The 14,515-nt window shown below is 46.7% G+C and overlaps 1 protein-coding gene across 1 annotated transcript in view; it reads left to right on the forward strand.

Moving 5' to 3' along the window:
* Window positions 1–4,244: 4,244 nt before the first annotated feature.
* Window positions 4,245–14,515, forward strand: part of LOC143984196 (PHD finger protein 6-like) — a 238,071-nt gene continuing 227,800 nt past the window's right edge. Inside the window, exon 1 of the mRNA XM_077484489.1 lies at window positions 4,245–4,369. Within this exon, the coding sequence (XP_077340615.1) occupies window positions 4,268–4,369 (102 nt within the window). The 5' untranslated portion in view covers window positions 4,245–4,267. The remainder of the gene's footprint in view (window positions 4,370–14,515) is intronic.

The following is a 14,515-nucleotide window of genomic DNA, read 5'->3' on the forward strand; positions in this document are numbered from 1 at the left end:
CATGAGTGTTCAGGGTGTGGTGGAGCGCATACATTCGCCAGATGCTTTAAGAAAGGGAAGCGTGCCGGGGAGCCTGCTCACAAGAAGGACGACGCCGGTGATGTGGGAAAGGATGCAGCCTTTCCTAAGTAGGTACCCGGACAGGGAAGCAGCAGGGCTGCTTTCCGCAGGTTTTCAGCAGGGATTCAGGATACCATGTTCATTGTAACTGGTGCCACCAATGGGGTGGAATTTAAAATCAGCATTGCAACACCCTGGGGTTGTGGTGGAAAAATTGGTGAAGGAGGTGGTGTTGGGCCACATGCGTGGGCCATTTTCAAGGAAGCCGGTACAGGATCTAGTGGTATTCCCTTTGGGGGTAGTGCTGAAAAAGGAACCGAACAAGTTTTGGTTAATTAACCACTTGTCATTTCCGAAAGTGGGTTCGGTGAATGATTTTATTGACCCCGAGGACTGCATGGTGTAATATACATCGTTTGATGCAGCGGTTTGCTGGGTTAGGTGGTATGGTCGAGGGACACTGATGGCAAAATCGGACATAGAGTCAGCATTTAGGCTACTACCGGTGCACCCCGAGAGCTTTCAGCTGCTGGGTTGTTACTGGTAGGGACAGTTGTTGGGGAAGTTACATTTCGCTCGCATGATCATCCCCATGGGCAGGGTTTTTTGTTGGAGGATGTTGGCAGCTACGGCGGGGTGAAGGCCCCCACTCACTTCATTAGGTTGACCAGGGAGCACCGAGAGGACTTGCAGGTGTGGTATCAGTTCCTTTCCTCATACAATGGCAGGTCAGTGTGGATGTCAGGCCCGGTGAGTAATTCGATATGGAATTGGTTACGGACACCATGGGAACCACTGGGTATGGGGATCCCGTGGTGCAATGGACAAGGGCAATGGAGTGCTGAACCCTGGCCTCAGTCATGGGTGGAAGCAGGTTTCCTTCGAAATCTGGTACTGCTGCAATTGTTTCCGGTGGTACTGGCGATGGAATTGTGGAGACAGTCTTGCCGGAATTTGAAGCTGCGTCTGAACTGTGATAATATGGGGGAGGTTCAAGTGATCAATCGCATGTCAGCGTCTTCACAACCTGTCATTAGGCTTATGCGACAGTTGGTGATGCGTTGCTTGCAATTGAATGTTAAACAATTTCAGGGAGCTAGCTCCAGGTGCGGAGAAGGAAGGAGTTCCTTGCTCGGATTGGATTTGGGAGCTGACATTGGAGTTGCCGTGGGATGGATTCAATGGTCAGTAAGTGGTCGGCTTATGTGAAGGTATGGAGGGAGTGGTCTGATTTAATGGCGAAAGTGGGAGTAGGGGAGGATTGGTCAGAAGCGAGGTTGTTAGTCCTGTATTTTGTATCCAGGAACATGGAAAATGGGAGATCTATATCGTCCATCGAGAAAAAGATGGGCGGATTTGTCGTTCTTGTTTAAGTTGAAAGGGGGGTTGATTGGACAAAAGAGTTTTTGGTTAGGTAAGCCATCAAAGGGTTCCCGGAAGAAAAAGGATGCGCAGAGGCCTGTCATGTTCACAAACCTTTTGGGCATATGCGATCAGTTAGGGTCGGTGTGCACCTCGAGTTACGAATGTTTATTGTTCACAGTGGCTTTTTTGCTGGCCTTTTTTGGGGCATTCAGTATTGGGGAACTGGTTAGGGATGTACAGATTTTCACTGACAGGGTGTCCTTGAAGCTGTGGAAGTCAAAAACGGATCAGAGGGGAAAAGGGGTGGAGGTTTGGCTGTTTGCATTACCGGGTGTCAAGGTATGTCCGGTGGCGGCGGTCAGTAACTTTGTAAGGGTGAGACCGGGGGGCCCTTCTTGCTGCATGCGGATGAGTCTCACTTGTACAAATTTCAGTTTTTAGAAAATGTTTGAGGAGGCTTGGCTTTGATGGTTTAGCAAATGCTTCACACTCCTTCCACATTGGGGCAGCTACAGAAGTCGCCAGATGCGGGTTGGATGAGGCAGCTGTGCGATGGATGGGTAGATGGGAATCGAGGAGATTCCACACCTACATTCAGCCTCAACTCATTCAGGAATGTCTTTAAAAAAATAAAATAAAAAATGTGGAATCAGGAACATAAAAGGGTTGAGACAGGAGGGGTTGCATCTGTTATGTTGGTTTAGGGGTTGGGGTTCGAGTGCATTTACCTTGTGGTCTTTTTGTTTCAGATGGAGGGTCTACTCGCCTCATCTGGATACTGGGGCACTCTTATGTGTGTTGGGGGGCCAGGAGAGGTGATGAGAGACCTGACGGGAGGCAGTTGGGGATCTCCAGGAGAGAGGCGTACATAAGGTGGTTGGAGAGACCGGGAATGATGTGGGGCAGGCTGATCCCGGATGTGGAAAGGTATGCGTGGTTGGATAGACCTGCGGATGTGTTGGTCATTCACATGGGAGGCAATGATTTGGGGGTACGGATGGTCAGGGAGCTCATATTGGATGTAAAATCTGATCTGTCGTACCTGCACTCAGTTTTCCTGAATACATTGCTGTTATGGTTGGATATTGTGGCTAGAACAGCCTGACGCATGGCAAGGTCTGTGGACAGGCTCAATAAAGCACGTATATGCGTCAATAAGGTGGTGGGTAGGTTTCTGGTTCGAGAAGGGGGGATGGTGATTTGGCACAGAGATTTGAGGAAGGATGGGGTGCACCTCATGGACCTGGGGATTGACTTGTAGAACTTGGGGCTACAGGAGGGGATTCAAAGGGCCCTGCGGGTATGGCGGGGCTCTTAAGGGTAAGGTTTCATCCTTTCAGGCTGTGACTGTATTTTGTCTGTTGGTCGGTGACGGTAGCAGTAACAGATGTGGTAAAAGGGGTGGGGGGCTCATCAGTAGTATGGCCCCTCAGGTATATTCTCCCAAAAGGTTGATGGAATACTGGTATGGTTGCACTGCAGGAAGGGAATTGTCGCCGAGCGGTACAGCTGGAGGCCTATGATGTTTGGTAAAAGGTCCCGCAGTGTACTGGTGGTATTTGGTGGAAAAAGGAGATAGCTCCGTCATTGACCAACAGATTTGACCAATTGACCAACAGGGTTGAAACATGTTGTTTCACTGATGTTTTATATGTTATATATTTAAGGTTATATTGGTGGTTTTGATTCATTATACTCCAGAAGAAGGGTGTGGTCTCTTATTATAAAGGGGGAAAAAGGGGTTGGAGTATAAGGGTTGGTGAAAGTAAGGAAAAAGGTGGTGCATCTGGACTACACTGGTCATGTATCCAAAAACAACAGCTTGGTCAGAGGGAGTGAGGTGATTCCCAGGACTGCTGAGTTGGTGAAGACAAGTACATGCTCCGGGATACTGGCTCAAAAATGCTGATAGCGAATGTATAGTGGCTAGCCCCAAGATGCTGCATCTCCTTGCTCAGGTGGGAAGTCGGAGGCGATAAAACCACAGCTCAGCTGCCTGCTTTTACTGCTCCCCTGGCCCCATGAGAATAAGCTTTTAAAGCGGAGGTCCACCCTAAAGTGGAGCTTCTGCTCATTGGAACCCTCCCCCCCTCCGGAGCCACAATTGGCACCTTTCAGAGGGGAGGGGGGTGCAGGTACCTGTACAGTACAGGTATCTGCACCCACTTCCTGCATAGATATCTGCAGAATATACGCCCCTTTCCGAAGGTCCCCCGCTGTCTGCTGGGAAACACACGGATCCCAGAGACAGCGGGGACCATCCTTATTGCGCAGAGCGTCTCGCGCATGTGCAGTAGGGAACCAGGAAATGGAGCCGCAAGGCTCCACTTCCTGATTCCCATAGCTAAGATGGCGGCGGCAGCACCCGAGAGACGATCGAGAGATCGGCTTTGGGTGCCGACATCGCGGGCGCTCTGGACAGGTAAGTGTCACTATTTTAAAAGTCAGCAGCTGCAGTATTTGTAGCTGCTGGCTTTTAAAAAAAACAAAAAAACGGCGGACTCCCGGTTTAAAGTATTACAAGAAACAAGCCTGTCCCATCATTGCTGAGAGCTGTTTGTGACAGCGCTGTCACATGCTGGGGGCACCGCTGGGGTAGTTTGCAATTGAGAGTTATTCTCCAACAGACATCCTTTACATTAAAAGAAATATAATGGGATCATAAAGAATAAAAGCAGCCCTAAACGGCTTGAAATGGAGACCTTGAACCTTAAGAGTTTGAAAATAAACACTGTATTGTATTACAGATTGGCCCATCCTACAGTTTGTGTTACGTTCAATACGGTAATAGAAAGTGAAAGTGTCTGGAGGAATTTTCCTTTCCATTCTAGCACTGAGCTCCATGGCTGATGTACCAAAAGTGTGCAGTTTCTGTAAGACGGGTGAGGACACTGGAAGTCTGACCATCATTTCTAAAGACATCCAAGCCCATTACAATTGCATGGTTAGTAATTCTTTCCTGTGTAAATGTATATTGCATGTCTGTGATTGTTCCTTCTGTCGTGTGGTCGTAGCTGATAATAGGCTCTGTCTTCCTATGGTTATGAAGATCTGTCTCTGGGAGGAATTGTCAGTGATTTTCAGTACTTGCAGTCACACTGATATCTGTTCATACAGTATGTGTATTGTACTTTGGATTACTGCTGTAGACTATATTATGGTTACTGAGCCTAAAGCTGACCAAACACTGATACAGTATCTCACAAAAGTGAGTACACCCCTCACATTTTTCTAAATATAAATTATTATTATAAATTTATCTTATATGACAACACTGAAGAAATTACACTTTGCTACAATGTAAAGTAGTGAGTGTACAGCTTGTAAAACAGTGTAACTTTGCTTCACCCTCAAAATAACTCAACACACAGCAATTAATGTCTAAACTGCTGGCAACAAAAGTGAGTACACCTCTAAGTGGAAATGTCCAAATTGGACCCAATTAGCCATTTTCCTTCCTCATTGTCATGTGACTCGTTAGTGTTACAAGGTCTCAGGTGTGAATGGGGAGCAGGTGTGTTAAATTTGGTGTTATCACTCTCAATCTTTCATACTGTTCATTGGAAGTTCAACATGGCATCTCATGTAAAGAACTCTCTGAGGATCGGAAAAAAAGAATTGTTGTTCTACATAAAGATGTCCTAGGCCAGTGATGGCGAACCTTCGCACCCCAGATGTTTTGGAACTACATTTCCCATGATGCTCAACTACACTGCAGAGTGCAAGAGCATCATGGGAAATGTAGTTCCAAAACATCTGGGGTGCCAAGGTTCGCCATCACTGTCCTAGGCTATAAGATTGCCAACACCCTGAAACTGAGCTGTAGCATGGTAGCCAAGACCATACAGCGGTTTAACAGGACAGGTTCTACTCAGAACAGGCCTCACCATGGTCGACCAAAGAAGTTGAGTGCATGTGCTCAGCGTCATATCCAGAGGTTGTCTTTGGGAAATAGACTTATGAGTGCTGCAAAGATTTCTGGTTGAAGGGGGGGGCAGCCTGTCAGTGCTCAGACCACACACTGCATCAAATTGGTCTGCATGGCTGTCGTCCCAGAAGAAAGCCTCTTCTAAAGATGATGCACAAGAAAGCCTGCAAACAGTTTGCTGAAGACATGCAGACTAAGGGCATGGATTACTGGAACCATGTCTTATGGTCTGATGAGACCAAGATAAACTTATTTGGTTCAGATGATGTCAAGCATGTCTGGCGGCCACCAGGTGAGGAGTACAAAGACAAGTTTGTCTTGCCTACAGTCAAGCATGGTGGTCGGAGTTCATGGTCTGGGGCTGCATGAGTGCTACCGACGCTGGGGTGCTACAGTTCATTGAGGGAACCATGAATGCCAACATGTACTGTGACATACTGAAGCAGAGCATGATCCCCTCCCTTCAGAGACTGCGACTGGGCCGCAGGGGAGTATTCCAACATGATAACGACCCCAAACACACCTCCATGATGATCATTGCCTGCTAAAAAAGCTGAGGTTACAGGTGATGGACTGGCCAAGCATGTCTCCACATCTAAACCCTATTGAGCATCTGTGGGGCATCCTCAAATGGAAGATGGAGGAGTGCAAGGTCTCTAACATCCACCAGCTCCATGATGTCATCATGGAGGAGTGGAAGAAGACTCCAGTGGCAACCTGTGAAGCTCTGGTAAAATCCATGCCCAAGAGGGTTAAGGCCATGCTGGAAAATATTGGTGGGCCCAGTTTGAACATTTTCACTTAGGGGTGTACTCACTTTTGTTGCCAGCGGTTTAGACATTAATGGCTGTGTGTTGAGTTATTTTGAGGGAATAGCAAATTTACACTGTTATACAAGCTGTACATTTACTACTTTACATTGTAGCAAAGTGTCATTTCTTCAGTGTTGTCACATGAAAAGATATAATAAATTATTTACAAAACTGTGAGGGGTGTACTGACTTTTGTGAGATACTGTATATACTCATCGACCACTTTATTAGGTACACCTTGCTAACAGAGGTTTATCTAGTGAAAATGGCGCCCATGGCAAGCACTGAAACTGTGTCCCTGTCGAAACATTTGAAACCCATCTTTCAGATAAGCTTAACAAAAAAGCAGGTGGTATGGAGGTGATACAACGCCTCCTCACTGCTTCTTAAATGCTCTCTAAAGAGGATCTGTTTGCAGATCGCTCTTCAGAAATGAAAGCATTTGTGTATGAGCCCCTACATATTCCACATAGTCTACAGTGCCTACCTCACATCTGAATCCTCCTTTACATCAGAATCCACAGCATTACCCCTTACACCAGACTCAGTAGCGTTACATATTATATCACAGTACCCCCCTTAAATTATAGTTCCCAGAGATCCCCCACCCCCCCTCACATCAGAATCCCCAGAGTTCCCACACTAGGAAACATGATCTAAAGAATGCTGTGGACTCTGGTGTAAAGGAGAACTTTGATATAAGGGGATTTCTGGTCACCACATTAGATTTACCAGTACTCCCCCTTTATATACACTGTAAGGGGCGACTCTGACACAAAGGGGATCTCTGCGCACTGGGATGTATTGGGGCCCTCTGATGTGAGGGGCTCTCTGGCTCCCACAGAATCCAGAGAGATCCCACTTACATCAGGGTTCCCCTTTACCCCAGAGTCTGCAGAGTTCCCCCTTAAAGCAGTGTGCCAGACAAAAAGTATTTCTAGAAAGGGGCCAGGTCAGTTATGACAGCCCCCTTACAGCACAGAGCCTTTTACTTTACATGACCAGCCCCCCTCCCCAGTGTGTGTGAGCATTTCCCAACCTCCATGGGACTACAAATTCCAGCATAGTAGGCTGCACTCCTGTTTCTCTGCTGCTCCCTTGTGCCTCACACACAGTGTGACTGAGAATGATGACTGCACTAATATACAAGAGGACACCCTCTCTCCCTGCCTGCTGCAGTGCTGCACATTCACTACCACTGCCAAAGTCTGTGCCCCCACTCCCCCCTTACCAGAGACATCTCCTGATTGAGTCCACAGTCCCCCCGCACCTCAGTTGATTTCATTGTCTGCAGGGCGGAATCTGGGAGGCGGGGTATGCGGAGGGGGGCAGTCCTGGAAACCAATTGTTTTCTCTGATGGACACAGGACAGCGGTGTGCTGTGGAAGCCCCACTGTGGCAGTGGGCTGTGGGCAGGACTTGTTTTGAGCATAAAAACATAAAACAATGGGGTTATTCTGGCCCCAATACCACCACTATAGTCCTGGCTACAGCATCCCTGACAGCAGGCAGTGGAGTGATATTCAGCTGTCAGAGATGCTGTAGCCGGGACTATAGAGGTAGCATCGGAAAATGCGGCCACCTGCCTGCTTACTCCGTGGCCAGTGACTGCCCTCACAGAAGTTACATAACCAAGTGACCAATAGTCCTACTTGCAGCGCTGCCATTTTCCATTAGCAAAGGTGCTGAAAAGTACATCCTTCCTATGCTTGGGAGCCAGGAGGGAAAAAGAGGCCCTCAGACCCTGGTAAGTGCCTTGCTGCCCAGCCACTCACGGCGCCCCTTCATTCAGCGTCCATGGCACTTGCCATATGTTCCATACTTTGGATACGCCAATGCTTGCTAGTAATGGGTTGGACCCCCTTTTGCCTTTAGAACTGCCTTAATTCTTCATGGCAAAGATTCAACAAGGTTGTGCTGCCCCAATGGGGGCATATGATTTATATAGATTGTTTCTCTAACCATTTTCTATGGACGTTTTATATTTAGTTCACATGTTACCATCTTGTGACCTTTTGTGGTAATGCACTTGTTTCCTCATTTTCCCTTTCCTGATGTTATGACACACTTCCTTTGTATGTGTAGCGCTGGCTCCTGATGAGCAGGCGCTATGATTTTTGAAAAGTTAAGTTGCCTGAAGCCACAGTTGGGCTTCGGGACTATTTCTCAAAATTTCTCGTTTCAGTACCAGCCTAGCTGGGCTAAACTGGGTTCTCCTTGACCGCAGGTGTCACTGTCACTGCCGGCAAGAGTAGAAACGCAGTCTAGCTGGGTGCATTGAATGCCACTGTTCTCTCTGAACCAGCCCAGTGGGAGTATTTTCCTGCTGTGCATTCTGGGGGGTAGTATTTAAGGTACCAACGCCACGTTGGTGGGGCTCTCTTTTCTGCCTCCTGACCCTGCCCCATGGCTCTCCTGGTCTTGGGTGCGGAACCATGCATCCTGAGTCTCGGGGCTGGCTGGCCCGAGGCAACGCAACTGCAGGGACAGGCCTCAGTGTATTTCAGGGCCTACTGATCCAAGGCTGGTCCGGTGCCTTCTCATCCGAAGGGAGAAGCCCAGCAACTGCAGGACCCCAGGGGAGTACTCTCTCAGGAGAAGACCATGCATAAGGCAGGTTTCTCTGAAGGAGCCTGGAGGCTTAGTTGAAGGACGCAACCTGGATAAACAAACACTCTTACGGTATGGCCGGGTCGGCTGAGAGAAACTGGTACCGTATGTCAGTTCTTTAAATTTATTCATATCCCTCAGTAACGCTCAAGTGTATCTCACCAGTCTGTTTCAGAGACTTTGTCGAGCACCCCACCGGCTGCTAGGCCTAGTGAGAGAGGTCTATCCGAGGGTGGCTAAATCCAGTTGTGAAACAGTTTTTATTCTCTGGATTTTTTCTAAAGACTTTCATCTTGCAATCTAAGTGCCTGAACTCACTCCTAACCCTCTACCCTTTATTGAGAGACTTTGTTTTGTTCTAAATAAATAACCCAAAAGAGGATTCAGTCTCAGTTTCCACATTCTTTGGGCCATCTACCACGGGAACCTCAAGACAGAGAAGCAAACAAGCGAGGTAACAGTAAGCCCAAATAAACCAGCAGCTCCTTCGGGGGTCAATGCTACATATGTAATGCTCCACCCTTCTTCCTGAGTTTGTTCTTCCTGTGTCATCAATGCAGCTAACAAGGCACATATATTCTGCATTGTAAGCTACAGACAATATCATCTTCTGACCGCATAAATACCACAACCTATTCATCTGTTTGTATCTTGTCATCTGGTGTAACCTGATGTTCAGAATAAAAGCACCTCTGGATGGAATCGGTATTTGGTGAGTTCAAACTATCTGATGATTATTGTCCTCAGTGATTATATCTTATACAGGCCAGGCATAGAGGTCTCACAAGGGATAGTTGCTTCACAACAATTGGAGTCAGAATATTCAAAAGAAACAGAGAATTCCCATAGCCTGCTGTGTATATGTGTGAGCCTGATCTGCAATCGAGCTCAGTGCCATCCGCCATCTTGTAAAGCACATAGTCACATAAGTTTACTTCACCTCATGTGAATGTTAAAAAACTGTTTCTCTACATTGAACTGCGTTAGCCCACCTGTCTAAGCTGCTGTTTCTCTTCTTAAAGAGACAGTACCATTTCTTACCAAAACTTGAAAAATGTCTAGACAAGACTCTGAGCACCCTTTTGTGGCTGAACGAATGCAGATTCACCATTCCTCTGAACCCGCAGATGTACAGGGAGCAGATTCTGCAGATATTGCCAAAAAAGAGTGTAAGACCCAAACGTACAATAAAACCTACACAGAAACTCAGAGAAAACTATGAATCCACTAGAGATGAGTTCTCCAACAATCTGTCAGACTTATGGGACAGAACTTCACACTGCATGTCAGTTCTTTCTCACTTTAATGATCGACCAGCTGAACGAAGAGACTCTATAACTTGCTTATCTGCTGCATATCAACGCTACCAGCAGCTGTTTGCAAAATACACAGCTTTCTTGCAGGACTGTAATATAGAGGACACTTCAGCAGAACTGACCAGGGCTGATGCACTAAACCAACAAAGGGATCTTGCCCAGTGTAAGGCAGAACTCCGCATTGCTAAAATTCAGGAGACCAGATCTCACAGATCCACATCAACCAAGCACAATGCACGTTCTTCTAGGTCCTCTTGCTCCAGAAGTTCAACTTTAAGCGATAAGATAATAAAGGCTCGCGCTGATGTGGAATCAAAAAAAGTGCAAAGCTCCTATAACAGAAAGGAAGTAGAACTAGATTCCCAATTAAAGATTCTGAAAATGCAAAGGGAGGAAACAGCTGCCCTAGCAAGGCTGAGAGTGCTTGAACAAGCGATGGGAGAAAGTGCTAACTCAGACTGGTCCATCCCAGCGGAACTGCAAGACAAAGTTGAACGCACCAGTGGATATGTACTAAAACATAATGTTTGCAATGATACAGAGTTATCTCCTGCACATTTTACTAACAACACTGTTCTGATTCTCAACACAAAGACCTCTCAGCTCCAAATGCCTGAGCCTCTTAAAGTCTACAACACAAGTGCATCTATGCAGCAAACTGCATCACCTCTTGCTGACAACAAGGTGACTTCCAGTGACAAGCCGCAGCTCAAGCCACGGCCAGCACAATCCTTACGGACTACACCACAGTTAAACGCTCTTGCAAAATAATTTCATCCTGTAAACCTCACCCTACTTCACCAGAGAACTTTCGCACTGGAGCGGTTCCACAAGTTACTTTGGCACCGTAGAGTGAGAGCCCAGACTTGAATGACTTTGCCAGATATATGGTATACCGTGAGCTCATTTACACTACCCTCTCAAGGTTTGACGACTGTCCGGAGAGCTACAGGGCATGGAGATCAACCTTCAAAGCTGCCATTGCTGATCTCAAACTTACTACCAAGGAGGAACTTGATTTGCTCATTAAGTGGCTGGGGTCAGAATCTGCAGATCATGTTAAAAGACTGAGAACAGTACATGTTGGCCACTCAGATGCAGGTCTTGTTGCTCCATGGGCAAGACTTGAGCAAACCTATGGTAGCTCTGAAACCATAGAAAGTGCTCTATTCAAGAGACTGTAAAACTTCTCAAAAATAGGGAACAAAGACTATCGCAAGCTCCAAGATCTGGGTGACCTTCTCATGGAGGCTGGAGTTGGCAAAGACAGACCCACGTCTACCTGGACTAAGCTTTCTGGACATCGATCATGGTGTCAATCCAGTGGTGTCTACACTGCCATACGGCCTGCTAGAGAAATGGGCACAATAGGGCTCAAGGTACAAAAGAGACTATAACGTAGCTTTTCCTCCATTCGCATTTTTTTGCAGGTTCATCAGTGATCAAGCCTGGACGAGAAACAATCCCAGCTTCAGCGAACCCAACTTGCCTGCTTCATCATCATCATCTTCATCAAGGTATGATAACATAGCAGCTAAATGTAGAGACTTTTATAGAGAAATATCTGTTAAAAGGATAGGCATCTCACCATCCGTATCCTCTCCCACTCACCAGAGCGATTCAGGTGACAGAGATAAAGACTCTAATCATCATTGCCCTATTCACAAGAAGCTTCACCCCCTAAAGAAATGTTGTGGGCTTAGGGCAAAGACATTACAAGAGTGCAGGGAGATTCTGCAGAAACTTGGAATATGCTACAGGTGCTGTGCTTGTTATGGACATTTTGATAAAGACTGTAAATTTGTCATCAAGTGCACAGAATGCAGTAGCAACAGACATGTTACAGCTATGCATCTGGGCCCGCTCTCAGACAATTAATAGCAGCCTTCTACCTCCAGCCCTGTCTCATGTCATGGCGTAGAGCAAGAAGGTCACCCTCAACGTCTTTTCTTCATGCACAGAAGTCTGTAGAGAAGGCTTAGATCAAAAATGCTGTTCTAAGATATGCCTAGTCAAGATATACCCAAAGAGTCAACCTGAGGAAGCTATTAGGATGTATGCCATAATAGATGAACAGTGCAACTGAGCCGTTGGTTGTCGAGGTCTGCGGGCGGGGGGGCTTATCGGAATCCGGGAGCTCCCTTTAAGAAGGGGCCCCCCAGATACCGGCACCCCACCCTATGTGAATGAGTATTGGGGTACCATGTACCCCTACTCATTCACCTGGTGAAAAAAAGTGTAAAAAAAAACACAACACATGTTTTTAAAATAATTTATTGCACAGCTCCGATGGTCTTCCGTCTTGGGGGGTCTTCTCGCCGGACTTCTCCGATATCTTCTGCTCTTTTACTAGCGGAGGAGCCCGGATTTCTTCTTACTCACTGCTGCTGTCCGGGGGTCTTCTTCTGACTTCGGCGTACATGGTACCCCAATACTCATTCACATAGGGTGGGGGGCCGGTATCTGGGGGCCCCCGCCCGCAGACCCCGACAACCAACGACCAGGGTTGTCGGGAAGAGTCCCTTGTCCTTATCAACATGGGGAGAAGGTGCTTTGGGGTGGGGGGGCGCAGGGCCGTTTTTTTATTTAAAATTTGGCGTGGAGTTCTCCCTTAAGATTCATACCAAATACAGTGCCTGGTATTGGCGGGAATCCAATTCGGATCCCCGCACCAGTGTGAACCCGGCCTTAATGTCAGCGATGCTTGACGCTTATCAGGAAAGGAAAAGAAACATTTTTCCTTTCCCGATGCGAGCCGGCTCGGTGCTGGCTCCTGCGACGGGGCTCGCAGGGTGTCAATCTCACCAACAAAAGCTGCGAGATTGACACAATATCACGGTCACCTACTGTACCTGTTCTGATCGTGAAGGGACCTTCGGTAGAAGGGCCGATGGTCTCTCATATCAATAAGGAAGAGGGCATACCCCTACCAACATTAGTTGAGTGTGACCAGATACCAGAGGCTGCATATCACCATCCTCACTTGAGGCACCTTGTTAATGAAATTCCTGCAATGGACATGAATGCTGAAATCTTGATCTTACTTGGAAGAGACATTCTCAGAGTACACAAAGTACGCAAGCAGTGCAATGGGCCTCATGATGCCCCTTACGCCCAAAAACGTACATGTTAGGAAATGGACGTGCATCCCACTTCAAACAGTGCCCTTGCCATTACAAAGTAAAAGAGAAGCCTATTGAGATCATCCAAGTACCTGACTTCACTCCTAACCTTTGTGATAACAACCTAGGTACCATAGTGTTTTGTACTGCAAGCAATGACGACAAAATAGCCTTGTCAGTCGAAGCTAGAGAGTTTGTCAAAATAATGGACACGGAATGCTTCCAGGATGAGTCTAACAGCTGGATTGCACCATTACCTCTTTGTGCTGCAAGGGATAAACTCCCAACCAATCATGAACAGGCTCTATCCATATTCAACTCACTTTAACGAACACTAAAGATCAGCCCTGAAATGAAGGACCATTTCATTGCTTTTATGAAGAGGATCTTTGACAATGATCACGCCGAACCAGCCCCACCACTTCAAATACACGATGCGTGCTAGTACCTGCCTTTCTTCAGAGTGTATCATCCACGTAAGCTAAAGCAAATCAGGGTAGTATTTGACTCCAGTGCCAAGCATCAAGGCGTATCCCTGAATGATGTTGTTCTCACTGGTCCAAACCTAACCAACAACCTTGTAGGTGTACTTATGTGGGTTAGAAGAGAGCCAGTTGCCATAACTGCTGACATTGAACAAATGTTTTATTGCTTCACTGTGCATATAGGAACCTCCTTAGGTTTCTGTGGCACTGTGACAACAACGTGGACAATGAGATGATTGAATACTGCATGAAGGTACATGTTTTCGGAAATAGTCCCTCACCCGCTGTTGCAACATACAGTTTACGAAGGACAGTCCTTGACGGATAAAAGGAGTATGGCATGGATGCTCGACACTTCGTCGAGACAGACTTCTATGTGGACAACGGACTTAAATCTTTACCTACAGACGAAGAAGCCATAGACCTGCTCCAACAGCGTACAGGGATTGCAGGAAGCTGATATCAAGTCAGATTTAGGTATTTACACTGCTTGATTTTTCAAAAATAAATTTAAAGACCAAGTTCGCCTTTGGAACATTTTACTTGTTCCCCCCGTATTAAGGATCTCCCTCCTCTATTTGTATTATTTTTTGTTGCCCCCCCCCCCCCCCCCTTCCCTTTTAGCCTTCTTGAAGGGGAGGGAATTAAAAATGAAAGCTTTGTGTTCTAAGCAGAAGACAGTACAAGTTATATAAATGCTCCGAAACACGTTGATATTTTACTTACATCTGAATTAAGGGACCATTTGTGAGCTATAGGTTTAAGGAAGGTGTTATTTAATGGCTATTTTGATATCATTTGTGTCATTTGATATATA

The sequence above is a fragment of the Lithobates pipiens genome, unplaced genomic scaffold (genome assembly GCF_037356315.1).
Source record: "Lithobates pipiens isolate NorthernLeopardFrog02 unplaced genomic scaffold, aLitPip1_a1.2 Scaffold_16, whole genome shotgun sequence".
Classification (NCBI taxonomy): Eukaryota; Metazoa; Chordata; class Amphibia; order Anura; family Ranidae; genus Lithobates; species Lithobates pipiens.